Source organism: Aulostomus chinensis, chromosome 5, assembly GCF_037954235.1.
Source record: "Aulostomus chinensis isolate RoL2024-O1b breed Wild chromosome 5, RoL_Achi_v1.0, whole genome shotgun sequence".
NCBI classification, from domain to species: Eukaryota; Metazoa; Chordata; class Actinopteri; order Syngnathiformes; family Aulostomidae; genus Aulostomus; species Aulostomus chinensis.
In genome coordinates this window covers 24,521,413-24,544,840 of record NC_141324.1, presented here as the reverse complement: position 1 = coordinate 24,544,840, position 23,428 = coordinate 24,521,413, and the positions used below count along the sequence as shown (strand labels likewise).

General features: G+C 43.0%; 2 protein-coding genes and 2 long non-coding RNA genes across 11 annotated transcripts in view; 1 reads left to right on the top strand and 3 right to left on the bottom strand.

The window, feature by feature from the left end:
• Positions 1–97: 97 nt before the first annotated feature.
• LOC147261856 (uncharacterized) lies at positions 98–9,566 on the bottom strand. 2 transcript variants are annotated; one of them, XR_015115878.1, is made up of 6 exons: positions 8,830–9,566; positions 8,645–8,722; positions 6,070–6,234; positions 5,882–5,994; positions 5,356–5,597; positions 98–4,939 (listed from the first exon to the last, which is right to left on the bottom strand). It is a non-coding gene; the product is annotated as an uncharacterized LOC147261856 (long non-coding RNA). The 2 variants fall into 2 exon arrangements; XR_015115877.1 differs by having other exon boundaries at positions 98–5,597.
• emilin2a (elastin microfibril interfacer 2a) lies at positions 2,151–18,856 on the top strand. 2 transcript variants are annotated; one of them, XM_086204101.1, is made up of 9 exons: positions 2,151–2,513; positions 3,668–3,793; positions 5,831–6,021; positions 6,095–8,077; positions 14,400–14,693; positions 16,324–16,377; positions 17,075–17,131; positions 17,323–17,463; positions 18,148–18,856. In XM_086204101.1, the coding sequence occupies exons 1-9, from the start codon at positions 2,302–2,304 to the stop codon at positions 18,480–18,482; spliced, it is 3,393 nt and encodes a 1,130-aa protein (XP_086060227.1). In that variant the 5' UTR covers positions 2,151–2,301; the 3' UTR covers positions 18,483–18,856. The 2 variants fall into 2 exon arrangements, with proteins under 2 accessions (XP_086060227.1, XP_086060228.1); XM_086204102.1 differs by lacking the exons at positions 2,151–2,513; positions 3,668–3,793; positions 5,831–6,021 and having other exon boundaries at positions 6,105–6,150; positions 6,221–8,077.
• Positions 9,573–18,522, bottom strand: LOC147261855 (uncharacterized). The gene is made up of 3 exons (XR_015115879.1): positions 17,259–18,522; positions 9,779–9,822; positions 9,573–9,654 (listed from the first exon to the last, which is right to left on the bottom strand). It is a non-coding gene; the product is annotated as an uncharacterized LOC147261855 (long non-coding RNA).
• lpin2 (lipin 2) overlaps positions 18,764–23,428 on the bottom strand; it is a 23,468-nt gene continuing 18,803 nt past the window's right edge. For 5 of the 6 annotated variants that reach the window (XM_086204107.1, XM_086204106.1, XM_086204103.1 and 2 more), the window contains 2 exons: positions 23,234–23,337; positions 19,749–22,721 (listed from right to left, as the gene is read on the bottom strand). In XM_086204107.1, the coding sequence (XP_086060233.1) occupies positions 22,577–22,721; positions 23,234–23,337 (249 nt within the window). In that variant the 3' untranslated portion in view covers positions 19,749–22,576. Of the gene's footprint in view, positions 19,713–19,748; positions 22,722–23,233; positions 23,338–23,428 lie in introns of those variants that run through there. The other variant, XM_086204104.1, reaches the window with a different exon arrangement.

The window sequence follows — 23,428 nt, the reverse complement described above, 5'->3', positions numbered from 1 at the left end:
CTCTCACACGCTCACGAGTCGCTCAAATACAGCAGTATCACGGTGCATAGCTGTTGCAAATGAAGTCAATCTCTGCAGCAATGCTCACTCGTCTGAGTGACATAAAGAATGTTTATTTAGGTTTGCAAGGTCAAGTTTACATTTAGAAAGTCCTTCAAAAGCCACACATATTGAGTATAATTTGATCCATAAATACAGCAGTGTGCTCCAGGGCATATATGTTCTCCATCTCAATCCCAAAACCTGCTTTGTGGCGCTCCACCAGCGCATTTATTTGAAGTTAACATAAATCTCAAGGTCACACTTTCAGTGGGTCCAATTTAAAGGATTCAGGTGCGGTCTTTGTGAGGGGCTGGCCTTGCAAAATGCATGTCTCAATGACAAATGCATTGAATGCCACACAGGATCCACCCCGGTTTGATGCAGGCTATTGCAATTCCAATCAGTCCCCTGACTTCTCCAAAGTCGAAAAATACGAAATTGATCTCAGGAAGGTGAGATAAGGAAACGTCCCTTGGATTTATGGGGGTCCTTTCAAACTAGAAGCCACAGCCTGGTATTTTCCCTCAGCCATGACTCATCTTACTTGTTGTTAGGCGTGAATATCGGAGCATATATGAAGTTAGTAGCTATTTATAAAATGTGCATACCGACAGGTATGCAGCATGTGTGCCTTTTTTTCCACATCTTCATGGAAAATACGCATGTGAGGGCTCCAGTCCACGTGCTTCCGTTCCACTGAGACGATACTGTAGCCTTTTTTTGTCTTAGAGGCAAAATAGCAATCATCCTCTGAACTGTTAAAACAGATTCATTGTCTCGAGATAAGATACAGACAGGAATATTCATGAGTGACAAATGATCTTAAATAGATGATCTGCTGACATGTAGAGCACTATTCTTCACCATGATGCTGAATTTAGGTTGTATGATTGACACGAGCATTGCATGTTGAGAAAACGTGGATGCTCCCACTACCCCAGTAATGAAATGCCCCTTCCAAACACGTCTGGCAAGGAATTGCCATCGTTACCCGGGTTGTTTCAATGCTTTCGTTACTGCTGCTGTGCTGCCCTCTTCTGGAGAGAAAACAAACTGCCATTAACGTCAGACGAGTTCTACAGGCTGTTTTAACAAGCTGCACGTCGAGGGTTGGTGTCAGTCAAAATGAAATGTGACGAACAAACAAAAGAGGAAATCGATAAAGTGTCAATAATCCGACTGAAGGATGGCGTAGACGAGGGCCCTTGAGGGTCAAAACGACATGTCAAGTTCACCTGCACATGTAACACTTGACCATCAAATCCCTGCAGACATCATTGTCTTACATAACCAATCCCAGCATCTCTAACTCGGCTGACCCGGCGTACAATGTCTGATGAAGCGGTGCGGTGTTATTTTGGGAAGGTCTGTCTCTGCTCTGAGAGCAGATACGAGGGGGAACATTTGGAGCTGAGGGAGGGGCTGTTGATGGGGAGGGAGTGTGTGTTTGTCCATCCTTTCCTCCCCTGCAGCATCCCCTACATCTCTATTCAACTCTCAAATGTTAATGTATGGCCCTATTGTTTTCCTTTCCACCTTTTTTTTTTTTTTTTTAAATAAGAGCATTTTTGGAAAGTGGAGGGAAAAGAACAGCTCACGACAACCGTTCTCGCAGCGCCAGCGTGCGCATGGAAGCTCTCTCCCCTCCCTCACACTTTCACACACTGACAATGAATCCTTGCCTGGAGTGTTCTGACTGCACCGAAGCTCTTGTGTAACTGTAATCTGTTGCTTTCTGTCTCCATCCATATCTAGTTAGTTTTTAAAAATGTGTGTGTGTGTGGTGGGGGGGGGGGGGGGGGGGGCGAGGAGCGACGAGGGAATCGTGCAGAAGAACAAAACGCACAGGAATACACTTCCTATTCACCTTATCGCCACAGAGCAGAAAGAATGTAAATCACTGCTGTTATCCCTGCCCATGAATATCATCAGCTACACACTTTCAGCTCTGGAGGTTTGCATTCAACAATTGTCCTCCTGTTAATGCTCATCAGCGAGGTGTGAATGAAGCTGACAAAGAAGTAATCAAAAGCCTTTAGTTGGAGCATCGTAACAGAGATGTAATTAATGATCTCAACTCTAACTTTTCCTGACTTTCTTTTTTGGCTTGTCCCCCACTCGTCTGATTTTGGGAGGAGGGTGTGGGCCCTTAACGTCATTCCAAGGGAGTTGCAGTAAATGTGGACTTCCCCAAACTTGTAGAGGTTGGATCAGGCACTGGGACATTAGTGTGACCGGTCTGTTTGGGAAACGCGGCGCATGATAATAACAGCTTTCCTCGTCTATGTTTGGAGTATTTATTTTAAGAGTTTCTTAAGTATGAAGTGCAGGCAGGGAGACATGGACTGGTGGTGGACACTTCTCACTTTGTTTTTGAACTTTCAAGTAACTAATGGGTCACCCCCCTCCTCCTCGTACGACTTGTTCCACGGGTCTGCATACACTGGAGTGGTGCACAGACACAGAAATAGGTAAGTAACGGAGTTTTGTTCATCTCTAATGGTGAAGTATATCAACTCCTCTGTCTCTGTTGGAGGCTCCGATACTTTAATCCTAACTTGTGCGCTTTGGTTCGGCGTACCGTGCGCGGCTACCAAAACTGGGACGCTTTCCACAGGTCGCACTGACCTGAGATTGAAGACGTTTACTGTCGCTTGGAGTCCCTTTACATCCTCCTCGCCTTTATCAGCCTGCATGTATCTAAATTTGGCTCGAGTTTGCCAGCGTTGCCAAAGGTGATAGAAGGCAGATAAACACTGGAATGTTGGTGTTTGTTCCAGTCTACAACGCACCATTCCTGCTCTTCCATCCCTTTAAATTGGAAAAAAAAAGAATCAAACTATTGAAGTGACACTTGCAGTGGAAGTGCATGAACTTCAGGACTGCAAAAATTTGACTTTTCATCTCCATCAACTCTCATGGCTCTAATATAACTCGGAGTGAAATGTATTTACCTCAAATAACTTATCTGACAACTTTTACTTTATAAAAAACAAGATTCTCACACATTAAACATTTGAGGAAGTTAGAAAATATGATTTGAAGCTATCCCACAGTTTGAAGAAGTGCAACAGAAAAGATGAGTCTGTCATTTGGCTGCTATCTTGATGAGCGTTTCCAGTGAAGACCCACCAATCTGGATTCATCAGGTCCAGTCTGATTTGTCATTGTTTTCCTTGTTCATCTTTTCTTTCGAGGACATTTCTCTCTATTAGTAGATAATTATAAGAACAATAATAATCAGTGGCAGTTTGGTAGACAGAAATTCCAAATGAGCTCCGCCTGAATCAACAGCATTAGTAAAATTCTGCTTTGACGTGAAAGCGTTACGATCAAATGACATACAATATATAATACAGGAAAATAACACAGTACGGTATGGTGTTCATAACAGAAGTCGAGAGCATTTGTCACGTAGAACAAGAACAACAACTTCCCAACAATGTCCCTGTGAGGTAGCGACAGTAGTGAAAGAAGAAGAAGAAAGAAGAAACGCTGAGCAGAACCAACCCAGGGTGGGCGGCCATCTGCCTCGACCAGTTGCGTTGGAAGGGGAAGATGTGAATACAGCCTCCACTATGGTACATAGCCTGAGTCTGAAGTTTATCTCTGCCTCTCTCTCCAGGAACTGGTGTGCCCATGTGGTGCAGAAGAACGTGAGCTGCACTGTGCAGGGGAGTGTGGAGAGCTTCCAGGAGCCCGTGATGGCCCCCTGCCCACCCTACCAGCCCAACTGCCAGCAACAAGTGGTGTGAGCATCCAGGGGGCAAGGGGGGAGTTTTGACAGAGTTATGAGACAGACTGGAGTTCTGTTACAAAATGTGCTTTTTAGATGGAGCTGGAGGCAGAAATATTCACCGTGGCTAAAGCAACTACGTTGGCAGGACCAAAAAAAAAAAAAGAAAAAAGCACAGAGCGCCTTAATGAGCCCAGTGAATAAGGCTGATTAAAGTAGAAATGAAGCCTACAGCTAATGAGGACTGGCTGAAAATGAGCTGTACTTAGTAACGTCTGGTCACCCTGTGACCTTCCAAATGATTCAAGCAAAGAGTGACCACTTCTTCACAAACCTCACACACCTTCATCATGTGTTTTCATTCAGATAAGCCCGAAATCCTGCACACGACAACATCAAAAACTGCTATATTATATAGTCAGTAACACAAATGTGCTGCGTAATACTTCTACCTCTGCAGACATATCCAAAGTCACGAGAGGAGCTTACACTATACAATCCTCCTCTCATTACAAAATCAATAAGCAGTAACTTTTAAACAATGTCTAATCCATCGATTCAGCTCCAAGTGGTAATCAATCAATTTGGAGAGAATCAAACCTCCCCAAGTTGTGACTGTGAATGTAGAAAAAAGCCATTTACTCATTAGAATATAATCTAAATAAACTACACATTCATGGGCTGGTGTTGCCTTTCTGATTAGCTTATGTTGTTGCGTTTGTCCGACTTGCTTGATGCATCAAGGTTTTACTCATTCCAATTAAACAGGTCTATCTCTCCCTGATGTTCTTTAGGTGTATTCAGATTTAGTAGCTGATACTTCCAGATGATTGTTAATTGGTCATTAACAGGTTCACGCAGCATCTCTGTTTACTTCATCATTATGTAAAAAAAAAACAAAAAACAAAAACCCTGCCCATCAATTTTTTTGAAAGCCCCGTTCAAATTTAATTGAGGAGCTGCACTCTTTTAACTGCATTTGCAGATAAACAAGGCATAAAAGCAGAAAAAAGGTATTTCAAGTGTGTTATCTGCATACTTATGAATGCGTTAGATGCAAGCGTTTGTCTTCGGTCATGTTCTAACCTTGCTGTGGGCCTAATGCGTCATGCATTTCTCTCAGTATGGGCTTTTTCCTCCCACTTGTACTTTCTTTCCTCCCTGTAGCATCCATATGATCATAAATCAAGTCCAAGTAATACATCATTGGATTTAAGTCATATTTCTTTAGCATAAATGAAAACAGTCCCTCCCATGGCGCGTCTGTTATAAATGGGAGTGTATAGATTGGTAATTAATGAGTAACAGTTGTCGTTAATGCCGTAATGGAAGATGATGTGTTGCGATTTCTTATATTCTACCCAGTGAGTCATCGTTAGGTCTGAAATGATATGAAATACAGACACGTTGCTGTGGAAAAATCACTGGAAGCTGATCTTTCGTAGTTACTGTGGACAGATTTTCACCTCAACTGAACTTCAGTTTTATAGCACCTCTCACGCTAAAAAGACTAAGGTGCTAAAATAAACAAAAATATACAACAAAAATCCCAATTTCCAAGCGTTTGGTGTTCATACCAGACGTGTTGTTGTCCAAAAGCTTTTCAGGTTTTCTTTTTTTTCTATTCCTTGAGGTTGAACAGCGCAAAGCGTGATGAATGCTTTAGTCGTCAACTTTCCAGATGTGCTGCATGACACGACCCCTGTCTTCAGGGAAGTGATGTCATCTATTGTTTCCATGGGAGTTGTTTGCCTTGGCTTTAAAGTGGAATCTGTCATGTAATAGGGAAGCACAGAGAAGCTCAAAAAGGGTTTATTTCCTAAAAAGAAAGAAAAAAAATGGTAGAGTGATTTTAGGAGTCAGCAGATACAACTAAAAAAAAACAACATTCACTTCTGGAACAGTTTCTTATCTCTTCAGTGGAGTCATTCCAGTATGAACAAGCAAAACATGTTTGTTTTTTTCAATAAAGACATGAATTCTGTGGCAACACTCTAGTCTGGATTTGATCTAGGAAATTAAGCGTAACAATTACTGTGCTTGGTTTTACAGATATCAAACCCGGTTCCGACCTACATACAAGATTGCCTTCAAGAAAGTTACCGAGTTAGAGTGGAGATGCTGTCCTGGTTATAATGGTCCGGACTGTAAAGATCTGAAACCCCCTCCACACAGACAAGCAGTGCAAGGAATGCAGCCTTACCACCCATCGAATCCTGGACACACAACCAGACACACGCAGAGTAAGATTCTCTTCTGTCATAGTGTCAGCACATACTTCCATGTATTACCTCAAGATCACATTTGTCCTTGTAGGGCCGGAGCGGAGAGAGACGGGGCACCATGAGACGGGGCATGATGGTACAGATAAGGTGCGTCTTCTGGAAGGCGAAGTTCAGCGCTTATCCCAGACCGTCCTTGATCTCCAGTCTGCTTTGACAGGGTTGACCTCTAACCTTCGCACAGACATGCAGGAAGACACAAAGAAAATGCTGGTGACACTTCTCAACAACATGCATCCCCCAGACAGTGGAATGAGCAGTGGAACCAAGGAGAACCCCGCTGTCCTTGATGGTCATCAGTCTGCCAGCAGTGGGATTGCTGGGGACAAGGCCATAGAGAAAATAGTAACCCGGCTGGATGATATCAGCAGTGTACTGAAAGGCAAGGAAGAAGAATTGGAGGACCTGAGAGGGACAATAACAAGTCATGAAGGGCAGATTCGTGTCCTGATGGACGCCTCACAATCTCAGACTCAACCTATGATGGATTTTGATGACACGCAGACCTACATAGATAGGAAATTTGAGCAGCTGAAGAAGGAGATAGAACAGAGTATGAAGGAACAGCTGGCTAAAGTACAAGGCTCATGCAGCGACAGTGTCCAGACCATGCAGAGGACCTGTGAAGACAGCCAAGACCAAGGGTTGGTCAGCCTGACTAAAATGCTTGACGACAGAGAGGCCGACCTAAGAAAGGAGATCCGTGCGCTACGTCTGGAGATGGCTGCTGCAGACGGACCAGTGCGAACCCAGAGGCAGATAGATCCACTCAAAAAAGAGGAAGACCACACTGACCATAAAGACTTGTGGCGGGAGATTGATCGCATTGCAGAGGCTCACCGCATCCTGAACGCCCGCATTGACAACGAGCTCGCCCACCTATCGGCGCCACAGGACGACCGTGATCTCAGTATTCTGAGAGAAGAGCTGGAGGCACGCATGAATATCACAGAACAAAATGCAGAAACTCACTGCTTCTATATAGAGGAGAAACTGACTCGTGCATCTACGGACGAAGTGGCGGCGCTACGGCAGTTTCTGGATGAACGCCTGAACAATATGGAGGACCAGTTCACGAACATGCTGGTGGAAATGAGCAACAACACCTACCCTGGGATGTTTAGTGACTCCATGGATGCCATTCAAGCAGAAGTCAACAACAACAAGTTCCTCTTCCAGGGTTTGGATGATAAGGTCAATGTTATTCAAGAGATGTGCTCTGCTGGATGTTCTGGCTCAGAAGTTCCTGTAGGTGCAGAGACTCTGACACCGACACTTAAAGGTCTTGAAAACATTAGGAGGGATCTGAGTCAGTATAGAAATGACCTGGATGTTCTTCACACTGACGTTAACACAAACAAAGGAAAGCTCAAGCAACTGCAGGACCTTGTTGACAGGCAGTCATCTGGAGATGAGAGACATTCCCAGACCATGGACGACTTCCAGAAGGGATTGATTAATCTCCAAGATAAGGTTCTGGGTCTGGCTGGTACCGTTACTGGGTTAAGTGACTCCTTGAGCACATTTGATCAGGATATGCACAAAATTAGCGAAACCTGCTGCCACACAGCGCATAGTGGAACCAGCAGTCCATCCAGGGACCATTTGGCATCGGTCATTAGAGAGCCTAGAGGTCAGGGTGACAACACCACTCGTCAGGTGGAGGAGCTGAAGAACAGACTCGATACGCTCAGTAACCAGGTGTCATCGGAGCTCAATCACTGTAAACAGAACACTCAGGGTGTTTCTGACGGCATCTCTGCTGTGGATGGACGTGTGAGTAGACTTGAAAAGGTGTGTGGAAAGTTAGATGGAGTTTCTGCAAATATGAAAGAGCTGAAAGACCACCTGGAGCAACACGTAGGCAGCCTGAGGGGCTGCGTCGACAGGATGAACGTCACCTGTAGGAATCATGGCGCAGACATCGTCACACTGCAGAATTCCATGCAGTTGATCCAGGCCCAGCTGGCTGCCCTCGCTAGACAGGTTTCGAAAGACGTAACCACCAAGGAGCCAGGTGAGTCGGTGATGGATGCATGACTTCATGGGCTGTTTGTGCGAATGTCTCAAAACTAAATTGTAGCAATTTGAGTGCCTCATAAACATCCACTCAAATCAACATAAAGTGTGTGAAGTGACTACAACCTCTTCACAATTATGTGGTATCACCATGGAAACAACTGCAGTATAAATCCATAAGGATCCTTTTTTTCGTGTTGATTTAAATTCACTGGCCCATCAGCAGTGGCCAAACACACAACCTTATATTGTGATTGTAGCAGTGTTGTAAACTTTTGTAGTCCACAACAGACAAAGTAATGGGTGACTTAATTACTGTGCACCACTGACTTGAACGTTGATATAAATGCCGTATCAATGTTAACTTCCACTCTCAAGATACGAAACCAAAATTACTGCTGTTTATACAACACCTTGCTCTTCATCCTGCGTTGAATGCATTTGTGACGTCAAGCATGACGCACATGACAAAACAAACAAAAACAAAACAGGAAGGCAACTCGCCTACTTGCAGTGTGAACAATGAGCTTTTTAAAGAAGTTGACCAGGTATGAAAATCTCTCACCCGGCAGCACAGCAGTTTCATTACCCCGGTGTCAACTTATCCTGATCCTCACATTCATGCATGCAGTCAGGCACTGACCTACAAAATAGAGAAATTCTGACCAACACAATCCTCTATTCAGCTTCCTCCCGAACTTCCAACATATGAGTTTTTAAAGTGCGATAAACATCTGTGTAAACACAAACTTTTCCTGAAGATAATCCTTCATATGATGCTCGCTTGGTTTACACGGAGGCTAGGAGGAAGGATCAGATCCCACGAATGGCCGCAGGCTATTTCCCTGAGTGGAAGGACACAAGTTCAATGAGTCTCTCGCGCTCAACTTGTCATTCAATATATCCAAGCGCCAAGGAGCAGAGGCTCATAATGGGAACTTCCTGTGAGTCACATTCATGTTGTCCTAAGAACTCCCCAGTTTTTACTGAAAGAATGAGGCAGGTAGATTGAATATTTTTTATGCTGAGCTCTGTTTACATCTCAGTTCTTGCCTCCTTCGAGCTACTGCAATGATTTACTTGAATTATTTGGGCCTCACTACTCCCTTATGTCAGAGCACCAGAGCAGATTGTTCCGTCTGTACTCCCTTTATGGCATGCTGAGGTCTTTCTCCCACCATTGTATGGCTTTTTTTTTTTTTTTTTTAAACTGACACCGTAGAGCTGCAGGCCTGACTTCCTTGTCAGTTGGTATTCTCACACACACACACACACACACACACACACACACACACACACACACACACACACACACACACACACACACACACACACACACACACAAAATGTCCAGAGATTCCCGTAGGGTGACCTCAGCCTGATGAGTGGAGTCTGGTCCTCATTAAGGACCCTGACTCACTGCTGGAGCCAGTCTTGATGGAAAGGGGAGAAGCGGGGTTCCACACCCAGGACCAGATGCGTCTACTACCCTCACTTGTGATGTCATAGCCGGGGCCCCATCGCTGGTGCCTCCCTGTCTTAAAGTATCGTCCAGAACAATGGTATGGTAGGGACCTGATGAGAAAAGGAGAGCGGATAGATTAATGGTTGAGGTTAAGTGAGTTGGAAAACCTTTTGTATTCCAATTCAGTCTTTGCCAAATATGGCCTGTTATTTCCAAACAAGGATATTTCATTACCTTACACGGAGCAGGCAGCATTAAATCAGACAGAACTGGTTGCCCTGTAGCAGGATGGAAAAAAAGTAAGTCGGGATTATTAGCTGTTGTAGATGTGTGCTTGAGGTAGCTCGAGTCTCTCATGAATTAAGTTTGGGAAAAGAATCAACTAAATAGAGATACCCTCTCTAAATCCCAGTTCTGTGGGTGTGGTGGTGGCTGACAGCACACTGAAATATTCCCCTGTTTTGAGTTCATATCCTCAACTACACAGTCATATGAAGAGCCCGAGGAGGCTGGGAACAGATGAAGTGTTGTAATAATGTAACAGAAAGGTTATCTGGAATAGTCATGACTCTACTGAATGCAACTGCTGAATGGAATTGTGTGACTACAATAGCAAAATGCTGGCACTGATTTGCCCACAACAGCTGCTGCAACAGAAATTTACTGCTGCGGCTGGTGTGTGAAACGCACAAGTAAAATCCATGTATATGTAAGGAATTGATTGTGTTTTCATGCAAGGGTTGCCAAACATTTTAGCTCAGGACCCCCAAGTGGTAGTTAAAGCACACATAAATGTACTAATAGATCAAATCTGGACATGTTTGAAATTAAACAGCTACTTTTATAATAAATGTGGTACATTTAAAAATTTTTTTTAAAGAACAACAAAGGCCTTTTTGTAGATTCTGGAATCATCTTTTGACCCCACCCCCTATGGGTCCAGACCCAACTTTGTGAACCCTTAATGTACTGTACTGCTTTTAGAGAGGCTGCTAGAAAAAGTAGAGATACGGGGAATGCATCTGTTATCACTGTGTTCCTCACTCAGACAATGACTAATCAACCTTCCTCCACTGACTCTTTACATTCTCAAGTCGTTTTTTGTACTCTCCTCTTTTTTTGGAAACAATCCAAGTCCAGCTCAAACGGCTTCCTTCTCTCTCATCTCCAAATTTCTCTCTCCTTTCTACTCTCATCCCTCTCTCTGCCCCTCTACAGTTTCTCTTACATTTTGTCCTTCCAAGAATGCCAGAGGACATCTCTTTTTCCCCTCCCTCCGCCCTGTCCTGTAAGCTTTTACAAAATAAAAAAAAGCAGCTGGATTAAAGCTGGTATTCAATTAATGCTTTGATTTCATGGATCAATGCTTTGCACTTGATCATTTTGATTCCATATTGGGAGAAAACAGTCTAAAGATTAAGTGTCTGCTGCAATGCAGGACTTCAAGAAAACATCAAAGCACTTTTGATGTTAAAGGGCTGTGAAAGAATGAAAAATTGTCGTTGACACCGCCACACACACTTTATGTATTTATGTATATACAGCGAGCACCAGGATGTCAGTGAGCCCTGTGACTGCAGCCGTCTCCCAGGAGAGCTTTCTCTAGCTGCTAGGTGAGGCGTTTCCATCTCAGACCTGGGCGCCCATCTGGAAGTCTTCAGAGGAGAATGGAGCCAGATGCACAATGGAAGTCCCTGAGGTCTGCCATGCAGTGCACAATTTGAACCTCCCATCATTAATACCACTAGGTCATTGGGTGGAGGATGAAATTGTGTCCATGTGCAAGGCCAGAATTGGAAAAAGGATCATGGATATCAGAGTAGGATCAATGCATTCATGTTTTCGTGTGTAACCTTGGCCCTTGATACCGTTTCCCACATCAGCCTGTCTGGTGCAATCTTCCATGATGCTTTTCAACACTCATGCACTGTCACCTCAATCTGTGGAAACAACAATGACTAAAGCATCCACACTATTGCAGTGTCTCAATCTGGTGTAAGCAATAACATCTGGTCTTGCCGCTGCTCTCAGTCGCACCGGCAGCCATGTGTGTATGCGTGTGCGCCTTCCTGTGTGTTTTGCAACGTTGTGGTTGCCCCCTTAGTGAGACAGGGGCTCATGGGAAATATGCACTCAGGCAACTGTCATCCTGAAGGAGACATAGGGAGGAAATGAAGAAGAGATTTCTGATTATCTCAGTACAATATGATTGTTGGGTTTAATTTGTTTTTGATTATACATGTGGTTTCTGAGAAGCTTGTGGGATCATTTGCCGTAAGAAAGAAAAGTTTGTCGGTTGTTGTTTTATTTGATAAGGATAGAGTGGCTGCTTTCAAAATCCAGGGCAACAAGCGGACTAATGCAATTGGATCACTTAAAGGTTTTTAATTCCAGTATGTATTACATTTTGATTTGCTGTGACACTGATGACAACAGCAGACCTTAAAGCCTTTATAAATGATTATTTCCATCCATGCATTTTCTACCACTCAATCCGTTAAGGGTCACAGGGGGGCTGGAGCCTATTCCAGCGGCTACGGGCGAGAGGCAGGGTTCACCCTGGACAGGTCATCAGTCCATCACAGGACCAACACATAGAGACAGACAACCATTCACACTCACAGTCACACCTACGGTCAATTTAGAGTATCAATCAGCCTCGTCCCCTCTTGATGTCTTTGGACTGTGGGAGGAAGCTGGAGTACCAGAGAGAACCCAACCAGGAACAGGGAGAACATGGAGACTCCACACAGAGAGTTCCTGTGCTGGAGCCGGGGATCGATCCCGGAACCTTCTTGCTGTGAGGTGACAGTGCTGACCACTGCACCACCGTGCCGCCCCTGATTGTTAATTTAATTTGTTAAAAATTACTTATAAATATTTTTAAATAATAAATTGGACAAACCTGTTCAGACAAATCGCAAAACATGTCAGTGTGCTGTTGCCAATATCATATCATACATTTTATATAACTTCCTAAAACACTTCAGCCACATCAACAATGACAAGACAGGCTGTTAAAACCAAAAATATTCTTGAAAAATAAGGATTCTTGAAACTATTATTTAAAGCTACAGAAAAGATCCAGGTACATTTGACACCGGAAACTTCCTCATGGTGAGGAGGACTGAAAACTGCAGTTGAAAATGAAGTTGCCAGTGGCATGTACTAGTCACAAGGAAGTAGTCACAAGCCACAGAGGTTAATCGAAACATAAACTTAACATGAGCTGTCTCTCGAATATGTGAGCAGGTATGGCACATCCTCGTACTTTTCTTTGTGAGTTTCATGTTGACGGATGAAGTTGAATGTTATATTGTCATCAATTCAGCAATCTTTCATGTTATTATTTTTGGTCAAACTGCAGCCATGTTTGCCGTCTCATGTGCTGGTATCTGGTCTGGTGGGCCTTACCACTACCACTAATTTTAGAATTAAACTGCCTACTAATGTTGCATGGCCTCACGTAACTAGAGAATTCTGTTAGCACAGGCAAAACACTGAAGAGGCACTTAAGCTAATCAGCTTGAGCCCCCTTCATCCATGGCTGGTTGTCATGCCGTCTGATCATTAGCAGCATCCTGTACAATGTGACTTGCACTGACTGCTCGCTGCTGTCTTATCACAACCAGAATCTCCCCCTCTGTTTCATAATTTTGGCTTTCCTGTTGCTGCGCTGTAGATTCTGAATAGTACAGTTTATATGTTCATCGAGGAACATGGGGAGATTACTACTTATTTATGTAGAGGATAGATACCCCTCTCTACTCTGTGAGCGCATCAGGGAGCTGAGACCCACAGAGGCCGCTAGTTAGCTTAGCGCAATGAACATTACTGACTGGAGAATGTTGGCAAACCTCCATCAAAAATCATAATTAAAATTTCTCCAAAATGGTCTTTTCCTGCATTAAAGCTTAGGTGGATGCAAACTTTGTTATGGTAGGATTTATATTGGCTGGAACTTCTTTCCTTACTCGGCAGAGTGAGAACCAGATTGAAATGTTTGTTGTCGACTTGAAGAGCCACTCATCGGGGTTGACTTTGTAAGACAGGATGAGGTAGATTACTTCTAGTTCGACCAAGAACCTGATCTAGTTGATGACTTTTGATGAAGGTATGCTAACACACCCCACCATCTACTAGTCATTGCGCTAATGTTATAATCTTCCAACTTCCCAAAACTTGGGCATGTTCCTGTTAGTGTGAGGGTTCCATCACAATATTGGTTTGCTTTCTTTCTGAGATTCGGCAAAGAGCAGTCTTTCCCACTGTGTAACCATTATACCCACAATAAGAGGTCATTTCCCTGATGATATCTCTGACTGAGAGGAATTATTGCTATCCTGTTACTCTCCAACCTCATGGTTCAAATATCACAACAGATGTGAAGCACTAACCACAAGCCTCCATTTAGAATGGGCTGACACAAAGCGAGTCCTGTAATTATTTGATTTGTCTTTGCGCACCAGTCAGGTGGTGCGTGTGCCCTCTGGGGTAGCGGCTGGCAGCCAACTGGTTTGCATTCTCATCGGCAAAAAACTCAAACTGAACATCTGCGTGGTTTGTTGCCTACAAAGTGCTAAGAATGGAACCAGTGGGAAACAAGCTCCAAGTGACTCTACAAGCCAAGTTTAATTTGGCCTGTCAGCAGAGTAGAAGTTGTTAAGGAAGAATTCACAAGCAAAGGAAGGATGTGGTGAGTGGGAGTGGGATTTATTTCTAATCAAAAAAGTTCTTTTCCGTATCTCTGCAATGCCTCTCACACGGTTTGACAGTCAATATGAGATAGATGTCAATGTCTTTCTTTGTCTCTTTCGCTTTCCATGAATAACATTACAACCTGTTTCTGTGCCAGATTCAACTCCAACCAGACACAGAATCCAGCAAATCCACATTCCCCTCATCCCCCCTCCGGCACCGCCCAGACCAGGGCAACCCAGCCTACCAGTGCACACCATCAAGATCAGCCAGCCAAACCAGCCGTCCAGCCCGCAGCAGCCAGGCCAACACATCATCCCCCTGGTTCCCACAAGACCTGTGGTGGAGACCGGCGAGGCGGGTCCTCCAGGGTACACGCGCAGAGTGACTGTACGGAGAGGGTCCGAGGACTCGTCCAGCACGCCAGTCAAAGGGTTTGCGGGTGCACCAGGTTATTATTGTTATTCAATATTCAAATGTTTCCAGAGGTGTTTGCAGATTATGTAAAAGTTCTGAGGCTGAATCTCATTAACTTGGGCAGAAGAAGGACCCTTTAAATTTTGGAGTAGATTAGTCATAGCGCCACCTGCTGGCAGCAAATGACACACTTTGATGTACCTTCCCAGCGGGTTCACCAGCTTCATCTCAAATCTGGTCAGAGACACCTGAAGATTTTGGTGATGTGTTTCTGTGAGGACTGTTAGTTCTCGTTAAACAGTGTTACCATGGCGAAGCAGCCAATTCTGATGTTACGCCATACAACACACAGTTGGACCGTTTCCAAACTTCCTATTTTTGAGGAGGTTTGCAGCCTGAAGACATCTACAAGCTGAATATCTGTCACATGTGCTACATCGTGGTTAGAGGAACATCCTTTGAATTAGGTCAAAACGACACCGTCATGTTGTCATGGGATGTACAGCTAGGTAGCTGTGCACTGAACCGAGTTATATCTGTACCCCAGTTCACACACTAGTCTGTTCATTCACAATCGAAATATTATCAGGTTTCCTCTACCTCGTGCTCTACTGATACACATCCAAACGCCATCACTACTTGCTGCTTCAATTAGAGCTCCCAGCTTCAAATTACCAGGTGCCAAAAGCTGAGCTCTTTGAGAGTTTTCCAGAAGTCGTCAACAGTTTTTCGATGAAAATCAACACCAAGATGAGTTTTGACTTACATCATCATCTAGGCAGGGAGAGGTTTCCCTCTTAAGTGACATAAATCTTATTTTGTAATCCGTAACAAAAGCAAAAACCCGTTCTGTTTGTTTTTCAATCCACACAAATACTGATGGTACAAAATTAGGACCTGATGAGTTTGGCTGGTGACTAGTGTTTGAATGGAGTTGTGGGAGTGTGGTCTGTCAGAATTCTGGCTCTCACAGCCACACCGAGCCTGCAAACTGAAGTGCCTTTTTGGGTATTTTCTCACGTGGAATTTATAAGAATTATAATCTCATTATCATGCACGCATCTTGAATTGGATCACATATTTAGCCAGTTTGGTATTGAATTACTGTAATAGGACAGCATGTTAAAAGATTAGAGGAAATGACAAACAATCAAACCAAGACTTTGTTTTAGATTTCACATGGGGATATTTTGGCAGTGCAGGAATACAGAACAGCCTACGTAAGTCTCACTGCGAGAAGAAATCAAATAAACAAAACACTGATATTCTGGCTTTGGCACAGAGGATAACATTTGTTTCAAGTTTTCAACGACTCTGCCTTCACACACAGGTTTTTACTAAGCACTTATATGCCCCTGAACACATATAATTGGTTGGTTTATTTCAATTTTGGTTTCATTTGGAGGTCGAACAACACAAATACCTACAGGTTCAAATCTACCTCGAAGTTCTTGCGTGTGTTTATAGATTTTGTTGTTATGAAACAGCTCAATCAAACTGATTCAAAAGGCCTCTTGTAAAGCCACAGTTATGTAGCATTGATTCTGAGATGTTTGCTTCTGATTGATACATTTTCAGGGAAACTATCACAGCGTTTATAATCAAGTTCAGATGGAAAACCACTCAAGTACAAACCCATGTTTGTCCTCTGTTTTCTTGTACAGGTTATCCTCCTTTGCAGCGGGTCTCTTTCAAGCCACTGTCAACCAGCCAGCAAGGTACTCCACCAGTTCATTATCAAGTGAAATTGCATGCATCTGCAGGTTTCGCCATTCCACTCAATTGTTGTTAAAAAAAAAGAGGAAAAGCTGTGAATAATTTGCAGGCTGGGCTGAGGGTGAGGGAGAGGGAGCTGGATGTGTTTAGTTTAAGGAGGTGTGGGTGGACTCTGGAGGGAATTCAGCCCGACTGCAGACATTTGCCAGAGTTTTACCCCAGGTCACACAGCAAATACTGCATGTGGTGATGATAAAACATGGCATTACATACTGATTTTGTTTACCAATCTGGAAAAAAAAAATTAAAATAGGCATGGAGAGGCACATGTATTTGTATAGCGCATTCCATACGTTTCTGATTGGGCTTTACAGAGAGACAAATACCAAAGCGATGACAATATTAACAGAGGCGCTCAGAAACAAGCGACGAAAACAGAAGAACACAGAATAGGAACATTAGAAAGCATGACCATGTGAAAAGGGTGGGTTTTTAACTTGATTTTCAGTGTAGCGAACATTGCTCTTCACCTTGTTTGGTTTTAATTTTAGGATTAGCCAGTAGTCCTGAATAATAGATTGGAATAGAGTCTGTTTGTTCACACTGAGCACACCCCCAGTGATTTATTCGAATAAAACATCTTTGTTTTTGTGTTTCGTCCATGATGATACAACTTTTTTCTTTATGTGAATCTTGTAGCTCCAGTAGCAGCCAAGATACCCTGGAACCCGTATCAGGCCCCAGCTGAATCACCTGGTAACGTTTCCTTTACGCTCTAAACTGAAGCAACTGAAGTGATAATTGTACATAAGTGTCTCACAATTAGCCCAAGATAGGTTTTTTTTTTCTATTGTAATGGAATGAGAAATATACCCTATCTTACCTTTTACTTCTTAATTACGTCTAAACGTACCACCGTCTCCTTCCATCCCCTCTCCTGGGTCCAGTTACCGTAGTCAACAGCGCCTTCCCAGATCCCTTCTCCTTCTCGGCTGGCCTCACACATCAACCCTTCTCCGGAGACTTTGGCATCATCCGCTTCAACAGGGTCCTCGTTAACGACGGCGGACACTACAGTCCCCACACAGGTACTTCCAACAATACTCCTGATGAGTGTACATGCAGGTTAAGATGCGTTTATGTCCTTAATGAACCAGCAGAAGCAGAAGATAAGACATTTAAATACTGTAACTACTCCACACACCCTTGAGGGTCCCATCAATTCCTGGCACTCGTGTCACCAGTGCCTCCTGAAGAGCTTTTAGGTAATAGATAATATTTCATGCACCGTTTAATTAGTCACTCCATTAAAAGATGAAAAGGCACACCTGCTCGAATGGAATTTGGATTTTTGGTTTGTATTTAATCACTTTACCTATCTGTTATGGATGGCACATTAATGTTTGTTTTATTCAGTTGTATTTGTTGTTTTCATTTTAATACCGCCATGGTTATGGTTTTATTCATTTGAATAAATCCCCTTTTACAATGTTTTTTTTTTTAATATTAATTGTAATTATTTTTACCTTTATTGTTCCTTTCCCTTTTTATAAATCTTGCCATTTTATCTTTTTTTCTTCACTATTTTTCTCAGATAAATCTTTTTTTTTTAATATTCTTCTATTATTATTATCACAGCTTGGATGCTCCTGGAGCTGCTGTTCATTGTTTATTGTTTAAAGCACTTTGTGGTTGTAGGGAAAGTGCTGTATCAATAAAGTTGAACTGACTGATACTGTACACATCACTAACTGGACACGAAATCCCTGCAGGAATCTTCACAGTCCCAGTGGATGGCCGATACCTGATCTCAGGCCTGCTGACTGCCAAGCAGGGCGACCACGTCGAGGCCGTCCTGTCGGTGTCTAACCGCAGCGTCCAGAAGCTGCAGAGCTCAGCAGGACCCCTGGGTGCTCAGTATGGGGGCTCAGCTGGTGGGAACTGTGGCTGTGGAGGTTCAGTATCCTTCAGTCTGATCCTGCCCTTGAAGAAAGGGGACCGTGTGGGCCTGGTGAGAACCGGAGGCCAGCTGGCCACCACCGAGGCAAGAGAGATCCTCTCTACCTTCAGCACCATCTTCCTCTACGCACCACAGGCTAAGAGATAGCTGGAGCTCCGCTGGCCAGGGACAGCAAAGACTAGTTGATTTCCAGTCACATGAACTGGGTGAAACATGGAGGAAACCAGTTTTCACTGATATGCTGTGATACAGCAGTGAAAGATGTCTTCAGTAAAGAATGAATGTCTTTGGAATTATAAGCCATTTGCCACAGATTCCTGAATACAAGAAGCAGGATTTGCTTCTAATATATTTGATAATCAATTTACATTTTTGTACTTGTGAATATGTAAAAGTCTTTATAAATTAACATGAAACCCATAGAAGTTATTTTTAACAAAAGCTGTCACAGAGACTCTATATTCAGTATGATAAACAACTGCAGAACCTGTTTTATTTCAATAAATCCCTTCAAACATGAACTCACTGCTGTGTAATCTACACTGAAGAGTGACTGGTGATTAACGAGCTTGTATCAAGAGCTTGATGAGGTAAATCGTAAGGTTTAGCAACACAGGCTTTTATTAATATTTTATCCCATGGCCGGCTTTGCTGGGAAAGACAAGATTAGAAGGCAGAAACCTCCTTTGGGTGATTATGTAAAGCGGGCGTGGTTGAATCGTAGTTAACCCTCTGCTCAGTACTGAGACTATAAATATTTTATCACTTTTACCAAATAAAATATTCTAACAGCAAAGAGTAAGAGCCAGGGAGCATTTCTAGTCTTTAGCCTTTATTAAGCAGATTCTACTCATTATTTACAAAATACTAGACCTCTGAATTACTGGTATACTGTGTACACTAAATATTGGCAGATTCTGAGATTACTCCTGATTGATGGTACAATTTGCCATTGTGAAGGACACAGTGGCTAGCAGAAACAGAAGAGGTCAGTATTGGTAAAACTGAAGGTGTGTGGAGAAGTATAAAGCTGCAGCGGAAGGCAAAGATACGTTACATCTAACCCATCTTAAGGCGTTAATATATAATTAAAGCATAAATATGTCATTTTTAATGACCCAAGATGATGCAAGTGCCAAATCAAAGGCAGAGATGAATGTAGTTGAAACATCCAAAATATGTTTAGCGTTTTTATCTTGTGTTTCTCTTGCATTCCTTGATGGATACCCAGATTGTGCACATTTTAGAATTTCACTGGTGAGCAGGAAGTGGCTGTGGGGTGATGGTGTGAAGATGATACGTTCATACCTTTGGCACTTGTGAGCAAATGAGCCACTGAACTAAACAACTAGCCTGTGATCACTGTTCAACCGTGACCTGAGAATGAAGCACACACACAAAAACGTATTCAGTTATAAACTTTATTCATACAAATCTGACCACAAGCCACTCTGTTAGCTTCGTTAGGCCTGTTTTTTTTCTCTCCTGTCTTTACAATTGCTTTTGTTCTTTAAACATAGTTTAAACCACATTTCTATACAACTCAACACAGCATACACTTAAGGTGTTTCTGTTGGTCAGACACAATCACATAGCAGGCATTACCTCCAAACAGAAAGAGACAGTCCCACGAAAAGATCATTCACTTTATAAGAAATGATACAACAGAAAGGCATCACAGAGACAAGAATGTGATCAGCATATGATCATGGATCATTTTCCACAGTAGTTAAGTGAGAACCAACAATATTATAAACCACGTCGCAGGATCATACAGGATGAAGTGTGAGCTTTCCACACAAGATGCTTTACTTTCATAGAAAGAATGGAATTCCTTTTGCTATTAAGATATATATATCTAAGTGACTACATCAGAAGAGAGCAAGCAAACAAAGCAAAGCAAAGCAAAGCGCACACCTTATTTAATTAATACAATAACCTTTGAGCTACAGGGAATGCAGAAATAATTCAGCCAAATAAAGACAACTAATACTGACTTTCTGGTTGTAGCGATCATCATAAATTGTGCTTTAATCATTAAATGTCTATTACTGAAGTCTCACTCCTCCCGCTCATGTCTAGTCTTCAGTCCTCTCTAGCATAGCTGAGCATGTTACTGTTACACTTGTGCTGGAGGTATGATCCGTGTCAGCCGAGCGGCACCTCTACCCGCTCGTATTATACACATGATGCCCGTGAAGCAATTAAAGAGGCTTCCTGAACACAGTCAAGTATTTCCTGTTTATCTCCAAACCAGACCTGATAGCTGTGCCTCTGGTCAGGAGAGGATCAGTCTTATCAATCTCTCTCACTCTCTCATGCACGCACACACACACACACACACGCGCACGCACACACACGCATACACACACAGCTCTGCAACTCCATGCTTCTTTTAAGACCCCAAATAAATATTTTGTCTGAAATCACTTCATTCTGCCTAGCGACCAACAAATGCCTGCATTGATCCATGATTTCCCGCTGAAGTGCGTGGGGGAGAGAGGTGTGCCCAGTTGTAAGCCTGCATCTCCAGGTGCAACTTTAACAAAAGTGCGTTGGATAAATCTCGTTAAAAGCCACCGAGGGAACGTCAACCTTAAAAGTAGCAGCACTCAGTGATTAGACATGCGTGCACACACACACACACACACACACACACTTCCATCAACCCAGAAGACCTTGCTAACAAAAAAATCCTTCATTTAGAGGTTCTTTCCACACTACCAACTCAAGCTGTATCTATTACATTTACACATATTTAAATACTAAAGCTGCAGAGACTGAGGTTCGCTCAGGAATGTGTTTGTACCTTACTGTTGAACACAGAATGTTGGATACAAGATTAAATAAAAAAACTCATACAAGGCTTAGTAGTTACTGTTGCGATTTATCCTGTGAGCTACCATACACAATACCAATATGAATATTTCCACTTTTCATTGGTAATAAATTACTTTTTTCAGACAAGCAAAGGCATCACGATACAAATCAATAACTTAAACATATCAATTATCATAAAAAGTGTTTCGTTAACAAAAAACTTGACTCAGCAAAACCTGTTTAAAGGGGATCTATTGTGTTTTTCCATGTTTTCAGTCCAATAATTATGATGTCAAATTTTCATTTAAACATTATTTGAAATAATGAGGGGGAAAATGGACGGGACGGTGCCTTGGGTGGTGCCTGTCAGCGGGTTTCCAATCAGAGCAAAGGAAGAGGGGGGTTAAAGGGCTGCAAGAGCCAGTATAAGATAAATATGAATGTTTATTAAAATTGAAAGTCTCGCAAAGCTGCTGTCATTCAGACCGAGAGTACAAATGTAGGGCAAGAAAAGAGCACAACAGATCCCCTTTAAATGCAGAGCAGGAATAATACAATATGAGGCTGCTTTTTTTTTTTCAGTCAAACCTGTGACAGTGCATCTTCACATTATGTTGGCGGATGTATATCCCAGGAATGACCTTGAACATTGAATACCACACGACTCATTCAGTGTGAGAGTTACCATGGGGGACACATGGAACTAATGAGTCACAGGAAGTCCAGAGTCAAAGGGTTGAGGGGAAAAAATGGATCAAAATTTTCCTGTAGCGCGATCATGGAAACTAATGTGAATATTTCATAGGTGCCAGTTCTTTGGCAGCCAGCATCACTAATTTACTTTCCGAACCTCCCTCGGTTAAGTTAGCACAGGAAAGCACTGCCAGTACATGACGAGTGCCTATCTGTGTCTCGTTACTTTGAATGTGTCATTTTACTTGCGCAAGTGCATCCTGGCAAAGAGCTCAGACTCTAGTGGTCAGGTTACCGCCTCATTAGGGTTTCTGTCACTCCCCTGATGGAAAACACAGAACGTCGTCTTTACTATAAATGTGGGGGGGGTTCTCAGCTCTTTATCCCTGCACAGTGGTGGGACTACGAGTGTCCTTTGGGCAGGATGCCTTCACAGGCACAAGGAACGATAATGATTTGGTAGCTGATGTCTTTCATCTTCCTGTGGATGGGACTTTTCGTGGATTATTCAGTAGGATTTACTGTTCCAGGAATAACTTTCAGTCATTACGAACAACCTTTTGTGTTGATGTGTAAAACCCTTGAACTGCTGTCAAACCGAGTGGCTGTGTGAGTATTACAGAGGTGGTTCCAGTCCAAGTGTCTCTGGAAGATGCATTCAAGTGCCTGATGCCGGATCCGTTTATGTATGCAGGTACATGTATACCTGGCTATCCATGTGTGCTGGATCAGAGCAGCTCATCAGGGTTGATGTCTGGTATGGGCTGTCTCCAGTAACAGAAGGAGCTGTACTCTGGCATGACGAAGGCCTCGTTCTGCTCTTTACTCAACAGAGGGAAAACGTGTTCCACCAGCTCACTGAGCCGGCCGTACCTACAGAGGAAACAGCAAGTCAGAGAAATGGGACTCGTTAAAATTAATCACTGAAAGTGACGTGCTCGTTAAGTGATTACAAGCAGATAAAACAGTGTCCTTAAAAACACTTGGCCATAAAATCAAACAATTAGTGACTCATCTTATTCAAGTCACTTGTTCAGTATTCCGTTCATGCTACAAGCAACAGTCCCATTTCTGATTGAGGACTTACATTAAGACTTTGAACTGAAAGTATTTGTCGTGTTGCTACCGTAGAGTTTGACCATTTTCTTTCTCCAGTGGGGCATCATAGGTTTCTACTTAACGCGACTGAGAGCGGAGTACTTTGCGTGTCTTATTTCCATTATTGCCTAATCTAACTATGAGCTCATTCCAGCAAGTCAAACAATGCTATAGCAGCGTCTTATTTACAGCCTTAATCGGGTTGACATTGGAATTTTGCTGTCCATGTAAATGTAGCGTCTTGTTCTTGGCAGTGAGACCGAGTAGACCAGAGTTAGTGTACGTACGAGGACTTGTTGCCCTTTGTCTGCTCTTGGATCAGCTCTCCCTTGGGGTTGACCGTGAAGATCCTGCACTCTGGAAGTCCAACCTCTTTATAGGCGAAGACATCCTGTACAGAGAGACACAAGAGTCTGTTATGTCTGTGTTGGTATGCTGATTAGATTCTTATAAACACATTTGCTCTGTAAAATGCATCTGAG

What these genes read in the sequence shown, in the direction of transcription:
- emilin2a (XM_086204101.1), top strand. Translation starts at nt 2,302, where the DNA reads ATGATAATAACAGCTTTCCTCGTCTATGTTTGGAGTATTTATTTTAAG. An exon ending in GTGCACAGACACAGAAATAG is followed by an intron (nt 2,514 to 3,667) that starts GTAAGTAACGGA and finishes CTCTCTCTCCAG; the next exon opens with GAACTGGTGTGCCCATGTGG. An exon ending in ACTGTCAACCAGCCAGCAAG is followed by an intron (nt 16,378 to 17,074) that starts GTACTCCACCAG and finishes TGAATCTTGTAG; the next exon opens with CTCCAGTAGCAGCCAAGATA.